The sequence below is a fragment of the Manacus candei genome, unplaced genomic scaffold (assembly GCF_025592945.1).
Source record: "Manacus candei isolate 608988 ecotype Guabito, Panama unplaced genomic scaffold, ASM2559294v1 h1tg000062l, whole genome shotgun sequence".
Classification (NCBI taxonomy): domain Eukaryota; kingdom Metazoa; phylum Chordata; class Aves; order Passeriformes; family Pipridae; genus Manacus; species Manacus candei.
The window spans coordinates 1,671,449-1,695,454 of NW_026138110.1; the positions used below are offsets into that span (position 1 = coordinate 1,671,449).

Sequence of the window (24,006 nt, forward strand, 5' to 3'; positions counted from 1 at the left end):
CTTGTAATCAAACGGGCTATATATAAGTAAAAATGTAATGGTTTCAATGTTCATTAGCACAGTCTTTCATATTGGTCTAACAGCAGGTGGTCACAGTACCGTGATTTTTGACATCTTTTTAAATAATATACTTCACACGATTTCAAATAGCATGGAATTACAGAGAACTAAAATATATTAAAGCACCCCATGTACTAGTTTAGCACCATTTTTCCAATAAGATATTTAAATTAGTCATGAACCTTGAAAACTTATGTGTGAGGTCAGCGAGAAATTAAGAGCCAAGTTTTCAATCACAGGGGCTTCTGCAATATCAATGCCCCTTTTTATGCAATTGAGTTGTGGGTATTTGTTATAACACCAGAGAGACACAGAACCATACGGAAATGAATGATTGCCCACTTAGAGCATGAACGCAAGCATCCCACTTTTTCACAAGACACCACACAACATGTCATAGCCAGAGTGTTTGGGGAACAGGGAAACAGTCACTGCTAGTCACAGTTTGCACAATCACTATGTGGTGACACATCTGCCACACTTGTCACGCTGGAGTGTTTCACAGCCCACAGAGCTTTTCAGTTCATCTTTTTATGAGCGTGTTTGTTAATGGAATATGCAGAGCACACTTGTGATGGTCAGAATGGCCTTTGACAGGGATTGTGGAGATGGTGCTGAGCTGTCCTGGCTGCCTCTCAACTGCAGTCACAGGCTGATCCTGTTAGTGTTGCACTGAGATGATGATAACCTGCTGTGTTCTGTGTTCTAGGTTCAGTGGGGTGGCCCTTTCTAGAAGGACAGTAAGCTGGTTATCGGTGCATTTTTATAATAAGTTGTCCAAGTTTTCACAGCATACGGAACAGTATTTGGAAAAAGAGATTAAATGGAATCAAGATGTGTCAGTACTTTAGAAGTCAGTGAAAACTCAGCTTTCCTGTAAAGATCAACCTGAACCAGTGCTGCAACTAAGAGAGAGCTGTCTAAATATTACCTTGTAGAAAACAGGAGTTTAAGACTATAGACCTTGTCAGACAGGTTTGGCTCAACATCTCCATTGAATGTATTTATAACTCTCTCTTGTAGGATTGACAGAGGTTCTTTGCACTACTTAAAGTAAAGCCCAGCAATGAGAAGAGCAGGATATTTTTTAGTCTAACGCTGTGGTAAACAGGATAAGTAAATCCTCTCCAAAATGCTGTATTTACTCAAAATTACAAATTTCAGAAATCAGACAAATGTTACTTATCTAGAGGAAGGAAAATAAGTGTTCATTTGTTTTTGATTTAGCTCTTGTAGCTGTGCAGGATGTTTGTGAGGAAACAGTCAAGTGTACTACCTGTTTCACTTGGGAATGTACTTTATGCACACTAAACTGTGAGAAAAATTATCAGAATAGCTGGAGATCTGATTATTGGCAATTATTTTCCTTCTAACATTTAATACATACTCAGAATTACTTGCAAGAATCAATCTGCTAATGATCTCATTAGCTGCTGAAACATGAGTCAAATTTAGAGGACTGAGTGTAAGATCATAGGGATAATAGGCAGACAGTCAAGAAATGATTAAATAAACTAGACTGAAGATTAATTGAGATCTGTAATTAATTCTAGAGAAGCTTGGAGCATAAATAGCTTGGAGCTACTGCAGTCTTCCCTGGACAGTGAGTCTCCCAGTGAACTCTCCAGCTGTCCTGCTCCAGTGTTACTCTCAGCTGGCTATCACTTTCCCCTTAGATACATGTAACTCATTCCTGCAATATATAAACTTCCTTACCACACAGGACAGTAATCCCTAACTGGAAAGGTTGTGTGTATACAGCTTGGATTTAACAAAAAGGAAAACACACGTATCAGGAAAATGTGTCTGTTTCCACCCACTGTGGGCCCCAGCTGTGCACTGTCTGTGCCGTTCAACTTGTCCTGCTTCAAAGTTTGGGTTTCATTCCAGACATTCATAGTTTGGTCACACTTTTTATCCAGGGCACAAAAGAGGATACTTTTGTGTAGACACCTGGGGAATCTTTGACCCCACAGCCGTAGCCCCAGGAGGTCACACCATACACAACCCAGCTTTCCCCTGGACGTTCACACATCAGTGGTCCACCACTGTCTCCCTGACAGCTGTCAACACGTTTCTGTTCCTGGACGTTCCCAGCACAGAGCATTCTTCCCGTGAATCTTCTTTTGTAGCGCTCTTCACATACCCTCTTGGGAAGTAAGGGGATGGCAGCCTGTTGTAGTGTTCTTGAATAAGCCCGTCCTAAAAAGAAGACCCAAATTATTTTCTCATTACAGTGGTTAGTCTTGGAAACATAAATGGGATTTAATCCAATTTATGCTCTCAGTCTTCACACTGTTTTGTCCTTAAATAACATGACTTGAAGCAAGACTACTGAAAAAAATCTACTGTGCATTAAATATAGTACTAAAATATATATTGTACATGTGAAATATAGATGCTTAAAAAAAAAAAGTAGCTTGTGTTCTCTGGATCTTTCCAAGGCCGGAGTTTGGTTTGTTCCAAGCACTTTGTGTCTTCTACAAGAGTATATACTTCAATACTTACATGGGGAAGCAATTTTTGGGAGTCTTGAGCAGTGGAGGGTAAAGTCATAGAAATACCTAATTTCTGGGTCACCAGTTCAAATCCAATCTAGCCCAGCCTGATAGGTGCTGTATCTTCTGCTGGCTTCCAAGTTGAGCGTCCAAATTTGGATCTTTGTACTTCTTTTCTATAGCTTGCACCTCTTTTTCAGGTGGAAGCATGAAAAATGAAAACCAGTGTTGGTTTGGCCTTTCTAAAGTAAAATCTTAATAGTTGTAAAGTAATTATGATTCACACAGTAAGTGCGAAATGTCAGCTGAGGTATTGGATGATGTAATTTTTTACCATAATTGAAGCCAATTATTGCTGTGGTTAATGTTTCCTGAAATAGATGTCCTAAGTTAACAATATTGTAGGACTTCCAGTGAATTTATGTAGGAAGGCTAGACAGAGCTAGGCAATGAATTAACAATTGTTTGTAGCAAAAAAAGCCACCCTCCAAGTCTCTCTCCTTTACTGTAGTACAGTGACCCAGACATCTGTGCACGCAGATTAGTGCATGTGAAGAGGAGGAACTGATACTTGGCCTTGTCTCCTTGCCAGTTTGAATGAGTCACTGGAACAAAGGCTCAAGTGTGGTTGCTGACTTGCACTGCATTCAGCACCATAAAAACATAAAAGTAAAACATGGTTATCAATTAGTAATACATTTAAAGGACACAGACCTTTGAAGAGGAAGAATCTTGTACTGACCGAAAAAGTGACTAGAAGCCTGCAATGCAGATTGCACTGTGGCTCTCAGAAATTTCGGCAAGATGTTCTCTTAAATCAAACTGCTGGTTGAAAGTGTCAGTGGCAACAAGGGAGACTAAAATGTCACTTGAAATTCTATTTCATCTATATTTTCTGTCCCTTTTTCTATTGAAGCAGTGTAACTTAAATAACCTTTCCAAAATTAAAACATGCATGGTCCTTACCTTTAAAACCCTAACTGTGTTGGAGCTGTTAGTTCTGTACTGAGGCAGGGAGTGATACTCTGCTGCACAGGGTGCGCCTGGCGACAAATAAGCTTTTTATTTGGGCTTGTCAGTCTAAATGAGGCCATTTTACTGACAGGGTCTCTGATTTAGAGTGACATGGTTAATGGCTGCTTTTCAAACACAAACTAAATTCAGTCAATAAAATGTTGTCATTCCTGGTTAAGGATCAGGAGAGAAAGTATTCCCCTATGCAAAAACAGTGCAGTTGTTTGATTTTGAGCATTTTCTTATTTTAAGTCTCTGAGATTTATTTTTTTTTAAAAGCAGCCTCAGATAGCATGATTGGCGCATGGAAATCATTAAAACATTTTTACCTGTGTCCCCCCATCCAGTGATATAACAGTTGGGAGCAGTTTTCTGTGGTCTCTCTCTCCTTAATGGCAAACAAGCAGGTAAGACGTGGGTGCTGAACCTGGCACACTGTTCCTCTGGGCCCTGTAGCCTCACCAAGGCAATGTCGTAGTCGCTGCTGTCAGGCCTGTACTCTTTATGCATCACAATCTGTTGCACTCCAATTTCTTCCTCGTACTCCTCTGGTACCAGGGTGTGATAGTCTCCGACTCGCACAGCATAATTCCGAGTGTTGTTGCCATACCTGAGATTGAGGTGAAAACAGATAGGGCTGGCTCATGCAAAGTCAGGTCCTAAGCAGGCAAACAGATTTCATCAGGGCCTCTATTATTCATATAAGTAATGATACCAAGAGATGTTTTTAAAGAGCAGAAATGCTCTCTGAGGTGTTTGGATTGACATTCAAGTACAAATACAAATACAAAAATCTTCTGAATTTTCAGATTGGGCTCTGTTCCTTTTTGTATATTTTCACAGGCAAGTTTCTTATGACCATCTGCCACGATTGACACTGATTTCAAAGGTGCAAGGTGTGCATTATAAATGTATTTAGATAGGGTAACACGAACTGCCAGTAATTACAATGAAAAACTGAGTGCTAACACCATTGTGATGGTCCAAATAATTATTGAAGTGAAAACAATGTTCAGGCCTGCTTTGTAGGTTGGTTGAGAAATTCTGGAGGCTTAGATAACTTGATAAAAACCTCTTACATCAACTGAAATTATAGTAAGGAAGACAAAGCATATATGCATCACAACACCTATTGTCAAAGTGACAGAAGGCCTGTAAACCTTAGACTTGTTTTTCATTTCATATGATCCCAGTTTCTTTCACATTATAGACTAAATGGTAAATGCATTAGAAATTATTACTGTGCATGCCTTTGGAGATTTTTGTGTTACACAACACACAGCCCTTGGTAAATACATGTACTGTTGGGTACATGTATTTATTTTAAAATCTGGCTAAGCTAACAGAAGTATTTTTCCTTTGAATTATCCTGAATAGCCTTCAACAGGAAATTTCTAATATTTTTGCAGAAAATACCCCACAGTGTTCCATCACCTTCTAACCTGTACCTGTTCTTTTTATACCCTCCAGCAATGTGCTGGTCTCCATAGCTTGCTAAAGCTTGCTTGAGGAGCAGCAGACAAAGCAGGAACATTACAGTTCACTGCACAATATATAGCTGTACCACTGAATATTTCTTCTAGTTGTGGGTTGCATTCCTGGTTGACTGAAAAGCTTGCTTTGTCTGATTCTGCAGATCTTCAGGTCTTCCATGAGCAACATTTCACTTGTAGGCTTCTAAGGAGAGAGCTGTAGGCTGTGAACAAACATCTGTTCATCTGAACATGAACTTCTATACAGGATAAATGAAGGGGTTTTTTTCTATGCCTCATATTTATAATTATCCAAAGTAATATTTTTTTAATGTATAGACCTTCAAATTCCCCATGGGTGTCAGAATCACTCTGAACAAAACTTATAATAAGATGAGTGAGTTATAAAATGAAAAATAGCTTCAAACCACTTTTGATCTTAAATTATATGTCTGTGAAATTACAGAAACCACTATACTACTTGTGAACAATTCTGTGTTTAATTTTTATGCCTAGTACAGATGAGCCCCCTTTGGTTACCTAAGCAGTGTTCCAATTTCCGGGATGTGAGAAATGGTATACTGGCCTTTCTCTTGTCTGCCTGCGGAAAATATGTGAAGAAGGCGCTTGATCTATAGATAGCTCTTGGAAACCTATCCCCTTAAAATCACTCTGAGCTCATTGGGAAGTTAAGCCCTGGCTGTTCAATGACAGCTCAGAGCTAAAGGCTCCTTCTCTCTTTTACAGTGAACAGTAGTGCATCCACAGGCTGTTGGAGCTGCAAGCTTAGGGCTAATTGCAGTTTTAATGCAGCATATGGGGCCAAACGATACTTTGGTCACTGAGGCCACGTGTAACAGTTTTAGGGTAGCCTGTAGCAGACCCTTGAGTGGCTGTGCCCATCTGGAAGTATCCCAGTGTATTTTGCTCCAGTCATGCTGTTGTCCCATGATGTGGATGTGTTCAGCAAAGTATCCAAAATGGGCATTCCTTGGCAGCACATTCCGTTTTCAAGCCTCTAATCAAAGGCTTTTTCAAAAGCTTTCGTGTCATCCTTGGTAATCACTAGGGAGATGATGAACAGGACCATAGGAGGCCATTGTCTCTGAATTTTCATGAAAGGAACTGAAACGCTTTCATAGTTCCACAGAAACAACTGGAACATCAGTTGGAAGTAGCAGAAATTTTACTGAGCTTGACCATTTCAGCTTGAAATATTACCAGGAAAAGTCCTTCATGATTTCAGGGAACACAAAAATGAAAAGATGTGCATCTGGTGCTGGGCAAAGGTAACATTCTGCATTCGAGTAAAAGTATATCTGACTCTTCATTTGAGTTACTAGAGAGTGAAAGGAAATACTCAAAGTCCAAATTTAAAACATTTGCAGCCCACTTGAGCAAAATCAAGCAAATACCCTCAAAATTGCAGTGCTGTTCTATGCTTGCTTTCTAACCCATTCCAGTGAAATAATCACTGTTGAAAGCTTACAATACTAGACCAGCTTCCTTCTTGTGCAAGTTGATGCTTTTATACTTCAGCAACTTCATCAGCAATGAACTCCTGCTGTGTTACAGTAAAAATGTCTATCACTGCCAATATCTGTCATTACCAAAATTAATCTGAAATACTACAGTCCCTGTGTTTGGTGTTTTCTCTGTTGTCTACACTATAACCTGAAAGCCACAAGCTGCGGTTTTGTTGGAACAGAAGGTTAAAATGTCAGAAGTGTTAACATTTTTTCATGAAAATGCTGAAGTCGTGAATATAAATCACACGAGTGATAACACCCAGAATAATTCCAATGTAGTAGGGTGTTTTGTTTGGTTTTGTATTGAGGGAAGGGAGGTTGGTTGGTAGGTTTTTTAAAACCAAAAGGCCAACCCTTGGAACAGTTTTCTGTGGGCTGGAACTGGAATGCTTTTGCCTATACCCAGAACAACTGCACTGTTGCAGGGAGACCCACCTTTTGAAGCAGTGTGCAGCAGTGAGCACCCAGCAGCTGCTGATCAGAGTAGCCCCACACAGGAGTCTCCCATCACCGTGAGAGGATTTCAGTCGCAGTGCCACCTGCCACGGCCAGCCGCCCCTGCAGAGGGGGAGAGACACGGTGTTCAGGGCACAGCACTGGGATTAACCTTGAATCCAGAGCCTGGTTACTTTCTTTGACTGGCATGTCTTGCAAACAGTGGTGTTTCTTAACAGTGGAGAATATCTTTATATTCCTGCAGCAGTCAGAATTCCATTTAACAATGGTCCGGATTACTTTACAGATCATTTGGGCATCCAGCACTCTGAGTGCTTCCTCCCACGCTCAGTTATTTGAATTTTCCCTTCTCAGATTGCATTCATTCTGCCAAAAATACATTCTACAGGTTCCTCGCCAAATACCATCCAAGTCAACAAACCAGAAATTTCCTGTCAACTGCAGAGGGGAAAGAGGGGAATTTCTTGAAAAGCTGAACCCAGCATCCGTTCCTGTCTGTGTGAAAAAGGAAGCTGGCAAACTAAGAGGTCTAAAGCAACTGCAGAAACCTCAAGTAGTAGATTAGCACCTTTTTTCAGCCTGTGATAATCTTGTTTTATGTAGTAGATCTGCCATATTTTCAGGCATGTGAAACCAGGGTGGCTGCTTCTTTGCTTGTTTAATAGATTAGCAGTCAGGGAAGGGAGTGGGAGAGAGATGCACCTGTAAGCAGCAGCAGCATCCAAGAGTAAGCAACAGGTAGTCTTAGGTGTTTTTTGACTCCTGTCAGCTTGAACAGGTATGCTGGATGGCAAGAGCTGCCAGGGACCATCTAGTCCATCATCCTATCTGGGAATTGCAAGTGCCAAATGTTTTTAAGTAAGGTGGAGGAATTTGCTTCCCATACAGAATAAAACAATTTAGATGTTTTTTATTTTTGGAAGATTGGATTTAATAGGTTTTTCTTAAATAGGGTATCCAGTTCCTTTTCAAACTTGCTTCAATTTCTTTGTCTTAATGACTTCTTGTGACAATGAGTTCTTTTCTGATACTGTTTGGACGTTCCTTTTCTTGACTTTGAAGCATTTCTAAGTGCACTACTGGATTTCTGTCACATTTTTGCTACATCTAACATCCCTGTACTGATTTATTGTGAGATCAGCTTGCTTGTCCTGACTGAATGGTGCAGTACATTATTTGTCACCATTTTGTTTCATCCACTGTCCTTAGTGCACATATTCTGAGATAAGAATTCTCAATCTTTTTCTGTTACCCTCATTTGTCTCTTTACTAAGGTAAGTCATCCTACTTTGCTCTGTCTGAATGCATTTAAATATTTTTCTGGGCTCCCTATTGCTACTGTCCTTTGAAGCTCCTCCACTTAGGAAGTGTCTTTTTTGAAATAGATTGATTGGTGCTGTGCATGTCCTTTGAATTAGGTTGTACAGTGAGATGTAATGACACTATAAGTGGATTTTTTGCAATGCCTTCTGTGATATTGTATGAATATGTATTTTTTGAGGTTACTCACAACTGTTAAGAAAATAAAGCCTGTACTTCCTGGGTTTATAGCTATGTCATCATCAAGGCTTATTTTGTAGAGGAAAATCAAGTCTTAGCAGTGAATCATACCCAAGCCTTTTTTTCAGTGTAAAACCTTGTACTATATTCATAGCTCTCTTTGTATAGCTCACATCCTTTTACTTGATAAATGTAAAGTAATTATTTTTAAGTTAAAAATATAACCCATTCAAGGACTAAACCCATAAGCATCTACAGATTTTCAAATAATGCTGCAAGTATCTATCAATAAATACTTTTTAATTTCATGCCAAATTTGCTTTGAGTATATTTCTGCTTCTACCTCATGACAAGCCAAAAGAAAAGAAAGCAAACCTACAATAAAGTTGTAAATTAGGCAAACCACTTATGGTAAAATGCATGTCTTAGAAGATTTATATTCAAAATTACTTGTCTTTACCAGTTATTTACCGTAAAGAATTTTTCCCACCAATTATTCGCTTTTGTCGGCGATGTAGTAACCTCAGTCCACAAACAGAGGCAAGAGAATCTAAACCAGAAAGGGTATAGAGAGCATTAAACTCAACATGAAAAGCAGCCAATCTTCAATGAGAGTTAACTAAAAAAAAAAAAACAACCCAAACACAAAGGCTGAACTTATTCTGTGTTTCATGGTAGTTTTTAAATACCACATTTTGCTTGAGGAAAATACACTGAAAAAGTCTTTTTAGCTGCAATCTTTTGACTGTGTTCATTTACACATTTGTTTCTCAAGTGCAGGATTTTATAGTGTTTTTCCTTACTTCCTGTTAGCGGAAGCAGAGCCTGGCCTACCTCACAGGATTCCCACCCTTTCCTTTCTGGAATTCTTTCGGATAGAACTGTTTCCTCCGAGAGGTGGGATTGTGTAGTCGGTCTCTTCCTACCCTGACAGTTCCCCACCCAGCCTTGGGCTGCCCCTCCCAGCAGGGCTTCACCTTTATTGCTGTTGCCAGGGGCCTTCTTGCTGAGGTGGTCACAGATCACTCCCGCGTCCTCACTGTGCCGGCAGTTGTGCGTCCCAATGTCCTGCTTGATGCAGTCTGCCAGGGATCTCTCATTGCCTGTACACTTCACGTTATCCACATGGATGGGGCCTTTGCCCTCACCAAAATAGGCCATTGTCCTTGCTCTAGCTGCACCTCTGCAAACAGAGCATATTTTTTCTTATTAAGCATTTTGAGGCATTAGTCTGCATTTTATTCAAATGTTTCTGAGTGAGTAGCGAAAGGCATCGAGGTTTTATTCCAAGTCCTGTCACTGATTCACTTGTTAAAACCACCTTCTCATTGCCTCTGTTCTTCTGGTATGTAGGGGAAAAAATAACAAAATCGCTACAGTTCATTAATGTTTAAAAAGTGCTTTTATGTATCTAGTTAGAAGGCACTGTGCGAAGTATTTTACATTGTAACAGCATTACATTTTGCTATAAAGCAAAATATGTGAAAGCTGCTTTTTCATAATCTCTTTAATCCTCATATAAAATCAGCATCTGTGAATGCTAAAAATAATTTGTTCAGGTCTGATTCCCTCAGAAAGATGGGCCAGTTGGAAACAGTAGTGTACAGTAGCCAGTTGAATACAATAGTGCAGTGTGGTAGGAGCTACAATTTACAGATCTGTTAGTTGTTAATAGTTATCAATATATTTCATTATCATGTCATTTTTAAAGTGCACTCCACAGCTGAGTTCTAAAAATGTCATGTAGTTGGAGCAAGACTGAACCTAGTTCAGTATCGACACCCACCTTTTCCTGGGAGGAACCCAGTGCTTAGTGCTTGTGTGGCATTTAAGCATCCCATTTGGTAACTTTTGTGAAAGGTTATTACTGCTAAATGCTTAGGATAAAATGCATCTTAATTTATAAATTGATATTTTGTTATATGTGGTTTAAGAATCAGAAATAATTACAGGTGGGAAACCACCCAACCAGCTATATAGTGAAGTGGGGCAGGAGCCACAGCCACCTCTAGGTGTGCCTGAACTACAAGTTTACCTATCGGTTAAGAGCAATTTACTGATATTTTATTGGGATAACAATATATATGGAATTCCACAGGTTTCCATTTTAAGGGATAATCGTATATTGTAAAGGACTGCTTCTATGTATGCAGAAGGGTAACTGCAGGTATGATGAAATGCTGGAGCAGAGAAAGAATTTGACAATGAAAATGTATTACACCTCTTTTTACACCTCTTTAATACCTGCAGCGTTGGAGAAGATAAGTGAGAATGGCATAAAGGGTCTGTGTCCCTTCATTAGCTGGGGATTGTGTGTTGGGGAGGAATTCTGATTTGTCTTACCATTTTCAAGGCTTTGTCGTACAAGAAGTGTGGCTGGATCAAAACAAGTCCAGCTCTCCATTGCCACATCCAGATAAATGAAATATGAAATAGTAATACCTACAAGTAATACCTACAAGTAATACCTACAAGTAATACCTACAAGCTTCCTCCCTTTTCAAACTTGCACTTGAATAGCCTTGACTTTTTGAATTTTTTTCCTATGTACTGAAGGGTAGGTGGGCAGGATTTCTATTTAGGGAATGTTGGTTAGAATGCATGAATTGTAAAAAAAAAAAAAAACAAAACAACACAAAAAAACAGGAAAGAGAAGCATGTAAAAGATATGACAGACGATACCACAAGGTCAACTGTCCTTACACATTTTTAATTTCCATGCCTGGGATGTATTTACCAGATAATCCAAAGCCTTAACTGCCGTTGGAACCAGTATAGGACAGTCTTTGCCTAATGAGTTTAATATGATTTAACTTGTCACAAGCAAATGTTTTTCTTTTGTGAGTGACACTGATTACAGCTAACAACGAAAATAAAGTAAGTCCATCTCTCCGATACCTGTGGGCAGCTGATGTGTCCTTGTGTGCTATTACAAAATAGTGAGATAGAGCAGGCACTCGCTGTAAATTCTTGCCTGGTTTTGGTATCTCTGTGTCAAATAACAAAGTTTCTGCTTTAGGGCATTGCTCTGAAGTTCCTCAGGATATTGAAAACTACCTCATTGTGAATCTCCACAGTATTCTTAGCCTTTCCTTCAGAAGTATTTATTGCAGTTTAGTATAGAATTGTCTCTGCAGAATCTTACCAGTTGCTTAATAAGGGCACTACATCCTTCTTCCTAGCTTTATTTGAGAGCAGCCTATCTCTTACCGTGCATCAATAATCTCTCAGTTTGCTGATAATTCCCAGGGAAGGTGTGTTCATACCCACTCAACCATAACCAACCAACCAACCAAAAACGCCACAAAAAACCCCAAACCAACCCCCGCTGTTTAAATAGAACATCTACCAGGAAACAAATGTACAAATCAGGATGTTCTAGAACAGGGAGTGCAGCTTAATAGAGAAAATGATATAATTGGGAGATCTCTAAAGGTACATGTGTTGAGTCAGTGTGTTTGTTAATGCACTGGAATGGGCTCTTACAGCTAGCTTTAGTCCACCCTTAACAAACACGTGTGTCCCTTCATTGCTGCTTTCCAAGCCAGCTGTTCATGCACTGCTGACCATCAGAGATGCCTTTTGCCTGCTCAGATCTGTCCCTAGAGAGAAGAGTGGCTTCAGGTCTTACCTTCTCACTTTTCTCAGACACAAGGCCATGCACAATACCATGCTGAGCTCTTCACATGCAGTATTAACATCATTTATAATGTTGTTAATCAGGAAATCCAGTGAATTATTATAGATGGCCAACTATCATAGAAATTACAAGTTAAATAACTTGTACGAGAGATGACTTGTAAGTTGTTTTGTAGTTTTAAAGCCATAGTCTACTACTGCTTTCAAATACACTTCACTAAATGAATACCAGAGAGTTTTTAAAAGGCATATATAATGTGTTCAGATATAATTTGATGATACTCGGTTGCACCAGCTTCACATTGTTAGATACAGCAAAGAGTTAACACAATTTGTATCTCTTCAGCTCAGATTTCCTTAGGAATACACTCAGAGAAGACATTGCACTAATTTCCTGCTGTATTTCATTGGTGTTCTGGACGATTTTCAAGTCTCATTAATTCTGCTATTTATATATCTGCCCTATAGTTGTTATATTTTTACTGCTCTTGGGCATCCAGAAAAAAACTGCTGATGAGCGAATGTAAGCCTGATTGAGTGCTTTATTTCAAAAGTGACACCTACATAGCAGTGGTTTTAATTAGAGGGTGGGTTTGTCTGTCAGATCTATTCCTGTATTAAATGAAGCTTATTCAAATCACTGTCATGCAAGCCAAAGCCATAATCCTTTGTATAAACAGTTTTATCAAATCTCCAAGCTACATTAAGTCAGGTCAGTAAATGAGGGGGAAAAACCCATGAAACTAGGAATTCAGTCACTGGTGTGCCTGGAATCTGCAGACATCATATTGACACCTTGTGACAGTGGACACTGACCTGTTGCTGTATTTCATTAAAAATGTTAACAGTTATGTTGGACACTATAAGGACTTCAAAGTCATCATTAAGGTTCACAAAAGATAAATATTAACAATATGCAGAGTAATACCTCTCAGTGAAAACAGATCAAGAGCTTTTTGAAACAAATGTGACAAATAAAAGTATTTATAGCTTAGTAATTTGGAATATTTAATATCCAACAAAAAATATTTAATAACTAGCATTTCTGTTGCCAGACCAACTGTGATATGCCTTTGAATGCTAAAATTCCTATTCCCAATTCTGGTATGTAATGAATATTCCTTTTGAAGACACAGCCTTACTACTTTTTATACAAATAGTATAAATATATTTTTCTAAACAAATGGCAGATTGACAAGTTTTAAAAGGCATAAATTACCTTACCAGGCATGCCTGTGATATTTAGTTGCAGAAACTTAACATTTGTAGATACAGCAAACAGATAACTTGAGAAACAGCTTAATGAGTTTTCTTACTTGTAGCCAAGCTGTCGGCAGACTACAGCTGCATCCTTATCAGACCATCCATCATCACAAATCGTGCCCCACTGGCCATTGATAAAAATCTCCACACGTCCTTCCTTCTTATTCTCACCATCCATCAACCTGATGGGAGGACCTGGGAATAAATTACTGCTGTCAGCTCACACGAATAGAAGCAAGAAGTACTTCAAGTCATTTTCATTAAGTCCAGTACAAGAGGTCAACTGATGTTTATGTGAAACAAGCCCAAAATCAGCTGTTAAAGCAGGCATTTTTCCTGGCTGACAAAAGGAAGCAGTTTGTCCAAAGTGCAAGACAAATATCAAATACTACTGTACTTTAAACATCAGAATTCATCTGGTTCCTTTATTTCATACATATAGCTCAGAAATGGACCCCAGTGGGCACAGAACAATTCCCCAAGTAAAGGTAGAAAACACCCAAGATACTTTGATATGATACCTGTACAAGCTGGACAGCTTTTCCATATAGAAACTTTATGAGTGAGTTTAACTGTCCCTCAGTTCATGAATCCATTCTCAGGCTGGGTGCTGCTGCTCCTCTTAACCACTGTCTCAGCACAAAAAGTGCAGTATTGTGTTAAACTTCAGCCATTCCTTATCGTTACACATGCTGTTCTGCAGCATGGTATTCTACACTAATGTCTGATTACTTTTCTAGAAATTTAAATTTGTTGCTAATTCAGATATGTTCGTAATAGGAAGTCTCACTTTTGTGGATTAGTCAGAGTTAATTAATCACGGTTTGTTCATTGCTTGGCCTGTAGTTACATTTTGAATCATTAGGCAAAGTACATATTTAACTCTCACGTTACAGTTCCTTTACAGCATGCAAGCCACACAAGTAGCCTTAAAACAGCTATGAATTCCTCTGAGGCCTCTTTATAACATTTAAGTGAGAATCACCCTCTAAATCTTTTTGTATGCCGTACTTTATAATCTTTAATACACACGAGAGTTGCTTTTTAGAATAATTGAAAAGCCTGTTCCTCATTCTTCTAGCCTGTTCCTAATCTCTAAATCTGTAAGGATGAGAAATTACTTAATGGTGCTCTTAAACAAAGCAGTGTTTTGAGACATTTGCATTTGATTTTTAATTCAGATTAATCCAGACTTTGAATCAGCACTGGTTAAATATGGCCTAATTCATTAATTAAAAGAGGAAATATTTGAAAACAAAGTCTGTTTGCTTTACATGTAATTTAAAGCATATTGTTTCTACTGGAGTTCATACTGTCTGGGCAGTTCCATGAATTAACTTCACCAACCTGTTTACCTACACTGTCATGATCTTACATACTAAACAAATTATTGTAGTGTATTTACCTCATTTTCAGTGTTCCTCGATATCTGTATTTCCTCAAGTCAAATCATCTACTAATTTCTCATATTTTTCCACTGAATTCTTCCCTACAGGGGAAAAAATGCTTTTTCAAATGCTAGGAAGTAAATGATAACAAGAGAGTCTTTGTCCACTTTCCAATCAGAAATCTAGGAAATGAGGGATAAACTGTCTTATTTTTTTGTTGAGCTGATGTTAGTCTGGAAGAATAAAAATTCAGGTAAAAATTATACTTCTCTTAACCACGTAGAGTCATGGGATATTAATAATACTTTATTGTTATCTCCTTGTGGCTTAGAATATATATATATTTATGAGCACAAAATTAATATAACAGTCTGGTAATGGGGGATGTGAGAATGTTCCCATATGGATGTATTTAACTGAACCAGACCTCCTTCAACTGAGATTATATTTTATAGGAATTTGAGCAAGGCAGCACAGATGGTTTGCATCTGTAAAGACATCAGTCATGATTTGAATTCCTGTTATTTTGGGGTTGAGAAAATTCTTTCCACCAAATATGATTTGACATCATCTACACTTAATGGAACTGTACTGCAACATAAAGCATTATGTGAGAGGTCTAAAGGCTATAAAGAGGGAGAGACTACAAAAGTACATGTGGAAGTGCTGACTGTTGTTATAACAGGTAGCAACATCGTGCAGTAAATCCGTGTCATGGTTTGTGGGATAGACCTTCAGTCTGTGATTTCCAGAGAACTTCAGGCACCCAGGCACACAGTTCCACTACATTTCAGCAGAAGCTGGGAATCTAACTCCACTAGTTATCATTCTGGTTTCAAAATCAACTAAAATATTCTGGGGTAAACTAAATAATATTGGCAACAATTTTCTAAAAGGCAACATACTGACAAGCTACAAACTTCATGTAGCAAATTGTAAAAATTAAACTTATTCAGAACCGCTGAGCAACCCATTGTTCCCCTGTAGTTTCTGCTGTGCATATCTGATAGCCAGAATGATTGTTTAATTATCTACATAGGAATCTTTGGAATTTATTTGTATATATTTGTATATTTTGTATATATACAACGTCACTACGTAACTGGTATTTTTCTATCATTTCTTATCAGTCTTTTTATTCTTTTTATTTTCATACAAGTTTCTAGGCTTTTGACATTGGAACTGACTTTTATCTGTGTGTGCAGTATCATTCTGTTCTGGTCAGCAAGTGGGGCCCATTCACCCAGACACAATGTAAATGGTAGGCAATAGTAACACTACTATAATAGTAATAGTGCTCAGGTATGTCTCCAACTTTTGACATCAGGAGAAAGTTACTTGGAGGCTGGAGACTGCTGAGTAAACTTAGTTATACCATCAGGAAGTGCAGGATAGGTCTAAAATCTCGTGAAGACTGAGAGAACAGCATCTCTGAAATTTGCCATGCAAATCTGTGTTGAGCTTTAATGTTCTGGCTGCTTATGTTCCTCTAAACAAAGCTGGATTACTTCCTGTGATCTTCATGAGAATAGTGAGGATTTTCCCTTCCTGTTCCTTCTCTGCACACATCTGACAAATACTAGGACTTTGAGCACCCTTAAGTGTCCTGTACTTTGCTGGGATCTGTATCCAGCAAAACTCATACCACAGTTTCACTAAAGAGCTGCCTTACCGAGTGAGAGCTTGTGGCTGTCGTTATCTGGATGGCAGATGAGCCTGACATCCTCCTGATGGTTGCAGTCGTGCTTTCCCCACTGCCCCCGTGAACACTGCAGAAGGTTTGTCTCCTTCCCGGAGCAGCTGACATCATCCAGCCAGATGGGCCCAGAGCTCCCTTCTGAGGAACTCTCTTTTTCCAGACCTGCACTTTTGCCATACCTGCACAACACAGACGCAATGTTTTGGTCCACACTCAGCAGAGGACTTGTGGTGCTTCAGCACTAGAAAGGAAATTAGTTACTCCTGAAGAAATAAAGGTTTCACAAGCATTAACTGTAAACAGTGTTAACTATGACAGAGCAGGTTCAGTTAGCATTAAATTCAAGGAGAGCACCACATGCCCCCTCTTTGGTAATGTTTTTTTTAAGGAATGACTATTGCATTGGTAGAAACTTAAGAATGTAATACCTTTGATTAAGGCCTCTCTTCAGCCAAGCATATGGCTCGCACTGACTTTGAGTTATAGCATGTTCTTAGTATTATAGATACATTTAAATGTCACAGTCTGGAGAAAATGAGACAAAATCCTTTTTTGAATGTGAGCTGTTACTATCTGAAGGCAAGACAACAGTCACCTAGTGAGAGTGCATCTTTGTAGCCACAGTCAGTAGGAAAAGTAGTGAAGAGTGAATTCATCAAGCTCTAATGGGATCTTTCTAAAACAGGCTTTACAATGCATAACAGTGTTCCAGGGCTAGGCTATGGGTTTTAATAAGGTAGTGCAGAAGGGCTTACACCTTGAAAATATCTGTAATTTTTAATGACTGTATGGCAGGCAAAGCTTTAGAAGAATCTAACTTTTATAGGCAAAATAGAATACAAAATCGGTTTTTCTCTACAGCATATGCATTGACCTCAGCCAGAAAGATGACTGGAAGGAACTTGGTGCATAAATGCTGCTGAATTACATTATCTGTTGAAGGTTTTTTTCCTACCTAAACTGAGGCCATAAATACCTCTTTAACACTGTGGGAAGCAGGCTTTAGTGGATTTTAACTCAGTAGTTTCTATGTAGCACTCCCTCCTGAGTAGGGTCCATGTAGGGTTCATGTAAATGTTTGTCATCATTGTCAAGTCACGGAGCCAGATATCCAATATCAAGTAATCTTACTTAAATCCCAGCTGCCGGCAAACCACCTGCGTGTTCAGCTCTGTCCACCCATCGTCGCAGACGGTGCCCCACTGCCCACTGTGATAGACCTCCAGGTGTCCCTCGTGACTGCCTTTCCCACTTGTGAGTCTTAGTGCACCATCTGTGTCGTTAGTGAGCGAGGAAAAACAAAAACAGGAATCAGTTTTTCTTAGGCCCAGTTATTGTTCTAAACCAAAATCAATACCAATCAGGTTTACTGCATCCGAGCCGAATACGAGGCTCCTGCATTTAGTGCTGATCCCTGCGTGTGGTTCGAGGAGATGACAGGGATGCCACAATGCACCCGCTCAGCTGCGAAGGGCTGCTTAATGTAACTGCCTAAGTGCACAAGGAATAGCACAAGATATCGATCCCCCAGGCCCTTGTTACACGCCAGGTCCGCAGGAGTGGGCTCAGATTACACAGTTTCACTGATGCACACCTTATCTTTTTCTTTGTATCCTGTTATGTCCCTGGTTCCATGCTGACGGGCTTACTGCCACTGGCAGATGTGATACCCAGCTGAGGCAATGCCCCACAGAGTAAGTGGCAGTTGGCACATTACTGAGGAACCAGGGCCTTATTTTGAATAATGAGATTTTCTATACCTGTTATCCGTAGCCAACAGCTGGTTCATTGTGATACTGCCAGAACAGTTAATTACTGTGGGGTTTTGTGCATCTGCACACTTTAAAGGTTCTCTTTCCAGAGCTGTGAACTCTGCATTTGTCCCTGCTTTTCTGTGTGATTTTTGGTAATTGAAGTACCTGTGAGAGGCGTGCAGGAAACGCCGGCGTCTTCTTTGTGGGCACAGTTGTGTTCTCGCCAGGAGCTTTTTGGACACTGCTCTATGGACAGTTCATTTCCCGTGCACTGCACTTCATCCAGCAGCACGGGGCCGGAGCCTTCTCCGAAGTAAGCCTGGCCCCAGGCCTTGGCAACACCCCTGTCGAAATGTCAGGAACACCCAGTCAAGAACAAGCATGCTGAAGATTTTCCTTTTCTCTGCCTTTTGGGTTTTAAGCATAACTTTCCTAGAGGAGATTATAGATGTACAGCTTGGGTATGAGGATTCTAATTTTAATTTTAATTTAATGTTTATGCGTAGTAAAAGTAATCCGATATATATTTCTACAGTGACTTTCATCTGTTGTCCTCAAAGCACATTAATCAAATCTCAAATACCCAGATGAGGCAGATAAAAGTGATTGTTCCACATTTAGTCATGTACAAACCACAGCAAAGAGATCTTAAGTGACTTGACAACCAGTCAGCAGTGGAAATAAGAACAGAAAGCAGACCTTAGCCTTGTGTGGGGTATATTCTGTGTCAGCATCGAGGATTTTGAGCACAACAAGCTATGTAAATTGAAAACACTCCCGTTGTTCAGCATTACAGAAATTATGCAGTGTTTAACACTTGATGATCTATCAGGATTTTTCTAATTCTGTTTAAGATGCCATGTCTTTCATATTAGTAGATGTTTGTCATGGTTTGGTTTCTTTCCACTCAGTGGTTTCTCTGTTCATATATTCAGTCTAGTTTGAAATGTCAAGGTTAAAATGCCTGTCTGAATTTTTTACTGTAATGATTTACCTATCTAAATGATTAGTTGAAATTAAGTAACATACAGTTTTCAGGGCCAAAAATACCCTCAGATGCACAGCAGGCAACATTTTAGCAAAACATGTAGCTCAGTCTGAAGTTAGTGCCTTAGACCTTAACCTTTTGTTCCAAATGACCTTCCTAATTCCAGATAACATACTAACAGACCTCTTGCTCTGTTTTTCCTTTAACAATGCCATGAAAATTTTTAATAGATTGGAAATTGTATTTTTCATTGCGATTTGAAAACATTTTCTGATTGCCCTTACTATTCTTCCATATACTTTGTTAAGTAACCAGGCATCTTTATATGCAGCATTAATTTACTGAGCAGTGGTATTTTGCAATGCTGGTAATGGGAAAAAGAGACAAGTCCTTCATCTCTCGTATTTCATAAAGACTTGCTTTTCAAAGTGGTTGAAAGTGTGAACAACTATATAGTAAGCTAAGAAAATATAATCCATAGGATACACTGATGGTAATACTTCAAATCTTGGTATCCCATTTATATTTAAGCATCTAAATAAATAAAAACATTTTTTTTCCAGTGTATTTGGTACAAATGTACAGAAAATGTTAGAAAAAAAATCCTTATTCATTAAGAAGCTGGCTGAAATCAAAGAGATAATGCTTCACTACTTTGACTGCAGAAAACAAATTATACCATAGTCTACTAAAGTGCAGAGTTCCAATAAAGCAGAGACAAAACATCCCATTACTATAACAAGGGGAATTTGTATTGAGCAAAACATATTTATGAAATAAAAATGATAATTTTTCATTATTTTTCACCTATTAATGGTATATTTATACTGTGAAGTTTTATAGAAGTGGTGCAGAAGAGTTGAAGGGGTGTGGGAAGCTACTTATGATTTTATGATTTCTGGCATGTTTCCAGATGGATTAACAGTATGCAAATTTAGATTATTTTTAGTACTTCAGAACTGGTCTACTGCCACTGTTGGTAAGATTTCACTTCATATTAACGAGCACATGTGTTAAGACATCTTGCTTACTTAAGAAATTCTGTAAATCTCCAGACATGTTTCAAAGAGACTTAGCAGACTTAGCACCATCTTAATACAATTTATTTACTCGGAAAAAAGAATCAAATTAGAAGCTGCTCAGAACTGCCATTTCTGATCATTAAATATAAGTAATCAAAAGTTTTAGTGTAATCAGCAAAGAGGCAGGTTAAGAGCATTACACTTGTCATTACTATACAGAAATGCAAAGCAGAGCTTAGTAACTCCTCAAACCTATTAATAGTGGCCCAATTCAAAAGCAGGAAAAGCCTATAAGAAGAGGGACTTTCCATTAGGTATTCCCAATTGAAAATTTAGAGGCATATAGAAATACAGCATAAAATAAACTGGGGAAAAATAAAAATCTGATGTCAGAAGAGCATGTTGGTTCCCACATGGCTCCCCAGGAGATCTAGTAGCTTTTTAAGTACTGCAGTTCTCATCCTTTTGAGCTAATTTGGGTGGTACGGGCAGCCCAAGGCCTCAGTTACAAAATAAGTACACTCTGGGGGCCACCCATGAATGCCACCAAGCTTGCTGCCTACAATGCCACTTCTTTCAACTCATCATAATCCCAGCAGGGTTAACAGGCGAGTTCTGTTCCAGTCTCCTCTGCATTTACCTGCTTAGTTCTCATCCACTCTGTCTCAGACCTAATCCCCTTCTCCTCCTTGGGATACATCTTAGTGGCTTCTCTGCCTCTTGCTCCTAGTTCTTTCCCTCTTCAAGCCATCTGGCCTTTCATCCCAATTATCCCCATCTCCTTCCTCTCTCATTCAGCAGTTCTCCTCTGTCTCCCGCTCCTGCAGCATCTTCCCTCCAATACTGAATACTCTCCTGTGTGGTATCAAAATCACCCCTGGCTGTTGAGAAGAGGAGCAAGAAAATCCTGTTTGGCTGCTGTGGCTGTATTTCGGCCCGTGCTCAGTTCAGACAATCACTGACAAGCTTAACTGTCAAAACTTCAAAAGGTCTCTACCTCAATATATGCAAACTGACAACCTTCAGAGGCTCATGATTTAAACAAATCTTGAGAGATGCTCACAGGTACGCCAAAAAAACACATCCTCTCTGACAAAGCAGCGCTCTTATGCCAAAGCAAGGAGGCTGTCAGGCTCTTCAGTAAAACAGATTGTAAGGATTGGAACAGTCAAGCCAAATTCCTTTTCATCACCTATGTGTTTGGGTTGAAACCTTACAGGAATCCTAGTGAGTTCTCACTAAAAAGTCAACATTTATTCTGAGACACATTTTTTGTCTGACCTACAGACAAAACTGTCCCTATCATATAACACTGAAAACTGGATCCTGTAAATCAGAGTTCCAGGGAGTTAAAAGTAATGGCACTGTACCTAAACCTTCTATAAATAAACTTAGTGACTGCCCCATGGTATTAGTGCACTTTTAAAGGAGCATTTTTTACAATTACGCTTCTAGCTTCAGCTGTGTGTGTGGTAACTCTCCTGCTTTGCTGCTGGAACAAAAAACATGTAGAAAAACAAACCCGAGGCCAAGCTGCCGGCAGACAACTTCAGCATCTGCGTCATCCCACTGATCATCACAGACTGTCCCCCACTGGCCACCGTGGTAGACTTCTACTCTTCCTTCGTGGGCGTTGTTCCCTCCAGCCAGCCGGATCGGAGTAAACACGGGGGCTGTGATCCAACACAGAATATGGAAAAGGTCATTTATTTCAAAAATAGAATCCTGATAGTAAAGAAAAAGGAAGGTGCTTAATGGTTTCTCTGACATCACTCCAGAATCACACTTTATTTTTTCTAGTTAGATGGAAAACCTGAATTTAAACTTCCTAGAAATGAGTTCCCCTCAGCTCCACTGTCACTAGCTGAAGAATAGTACAGACAGGTATTATTATACAACTATACTGATCTTGAATTACCTACATGTGAGAGCATTCACAGACACTTAGTGCTGTAAGGCCAAATACTAAATCAGTCTGTAGAGCTGCATTTCTACCAGTAAGAGCAAAATTGCCTCTGTATAGGCTTGCTCCCAGAGGGTAAAATCTGAAGTAAGAGGCAAAAATTATTTCACTGACATGGAAGTAGTAATTTATCCTCCCGTTTTCTCATTCCTTTGCTAATTCCAGTCAGAGCAGTGAAACCTCCTTGACTGGAGTCTCACTTTAATTGTCCACTTCCTGTTTCTGGTCTTTTCAAATCAGTAGCTCTCTTCTGGTGCACCAAGAAACTGTCTTGAAAGCATCACTCCTGCATAAAGCTATAATAAAGGAAACAGCTTAAAGCCACATAAACCCCCCACAATTGTTCTGATATTAACAAGGTTATTTTAAAGTTTCTCCATATCTAACATATGAATGATTTGAAATGTGAATAATTTTTGTGTAGCCTTCCAACCAATTAATTCTACTATTTATTGGCTTCAAAAAAGAAAAGGGCATATTACTGTTCCACTGATATGAATTCTGGGGCTTTTTGCAATTACTCAAAAAGGGTAGTTGCAGTAGAACCTGCAAAAACTTGAAAACATTTATAGATTTCAGTTTCTTTAGGCAAAACTACTTCTCTTGCTTTGGTCCTTCAACTTGTCTCATACCTTAAAAAAAATCTTCTCCCTTCCCTCTACTCTACAGTGGTTTCCTACTAAATTAAGACCAAAATGTTCTTTTAAAAGTCATTTATCAAAATATTACTCATTAATAGGAGAGCATAGGACAGAAATGCACCTGCTTTTGGATAGGAATGTAAGTAGGAGAGGAAAGGCAGCACAGAACTGGCTGCAGCCACATGTTCTGGTTACAGCTGAAGATGCTGCCACTGCCAGCTCCCCAGCACTGCCAGCCCAGCCTTCCTCGAGGCCAGCAATATCTTAAATCTGAGGGCATAAGTGCCCATTTAGTTGCTGTTTAGCATGTTGATTAAAATAATCTGAAATATCTTAAAAACATTAATGATAATTTTTCTCCTATTAAAAAAATGTGGGGAGATACAATCCTACTTTTACAGCCAGAGATTCTTGCTACTTCACCCCTTCTCACAAGCTACATGTCAAAGCAGCAATTTGCTCATAGATTATGGAAAGGTAAAAAGTTGTTAAGCTAGTTGCTCCTTGCACAGCATAGAGGTATTTGAAGGAGTTAATGATGTGGTGATTCAATCTGTTTAATTTTCTCTTCCAAGAAATCTTAATATTTTTTTCTAATTTAATAATGTGTCATTCCTACTACTTCTATTTAAATAAGAGAAGGAGTTACGCAAACCATATGTATTTTTTTTACCCAGGGAGGAGCTACATGTGACAGCAGCTGCCATTTTTTGAGGACATGTTCCATCCTGCCAGGTGTCTTTTTCACATAACAGTATATTGTCTTCATCACCACGACAACGCACTTCACTCCAGAAAACAGGAATAAGGCCCAGTCCAGAAAATGGTATGTGTTTCGCTGTACCTTTCTCACTGTGAGAAGAATAACCAGGATAGGATATTAGAGTGGGAGGAAGGGAAGTAGGAACATTTTCTCATCTGTAAATCTTGGAGTAGGAAAGAAAGGGCTTTCTTCAGTAGTGTAAATTCATCACATTTTTCATACAGTTCAGCATTGTCTTCTGCACAAAGAAAAGTAACAGATGTGACCCAGTTCTCACCATTTTGTTGTGGGATATTTTAGTACAATGATTGTGTTGCTGCAGGGCCAACTGCATTCCTGTTCTCTCAGTTCTGAACT

General features: G+C 39.1%; 2 protein-coding genes across 3 annotated transcripts in view; one reads left to right on the forward strand and one right to left on the reverse strand.

The window, feature by feature from the left end:
- Positions 1-24,006, forward strand: part of LOC127478752 (bifunctional heparan sulfate N-deacetylase/N-sulfotransferase 3) — a 256,760-nt gene that overhangs the window by 215,817 nt on the left and 16,937 nt on the right. The window contains exon 21 of one of the 2 annotated variants that reach the window (XR_007907324.1): positions 770-812. The exons of the other annotated variant lie outside the window; for it this stretch is intronic. The gene's annotated coding sequence lies outside the window, so the exon portion shown is untranslated. Of the gene's footprint in view, positions 1-769; positions 813-24,006 lie in introns of those variants that run through there. 2 annotated transcript variants of the gene reach the window in all.
- The window catches only part of PRSS12 (serine protease 12), a 32,448-nt gene continuing 9,869 nt past the window's right edge, over positions 1,428-24,006 (reverse strand). Inside the window, exons 3-13 of the mRNA XM_051804848.1 lie at positions 23,560-23,738; positions 21,805-21,955; positions 18,438-18,616; positions 17,650-17,791; positions 16,492-16,697; positions 13,485-13,626; positions 9,507-9,712; positions 9,001-9,079; positions 7,009-7,131; positions 3,902-4,182; positions 1,428-2,262 (exon numbers count right to left, since the gene is read on the reverse strand). Coding sequence (XP_051660808.1) covers positions 1,955-2,262; positions 3,902-4,182; positions 7,009-7,131; positions 9,001-9,079; positions 9,507-9,712; positions 13,485-13,626; positions 16,492-16,697; positions 17,650-17,791; positions 18,438-18,616; positions 21,805-21,955; positions 23,560-23,738 — 1,996 coding nt within the window. The 3' untranslated portion in view covers positions 1,428-1,954. The remainder of the gene's footprint in view (positions 2,263-3,901; positions 4,183-7,008; positions 7,132-9,000; positions 9,080-9,506; positions 9,713-13,484; positions 13,627-16,491; positions 16,698-17,649; positions 17,792-18,437; positions 18,617-21,804; positions 21,956-23,559; positions 23,739-24,006) is intronic.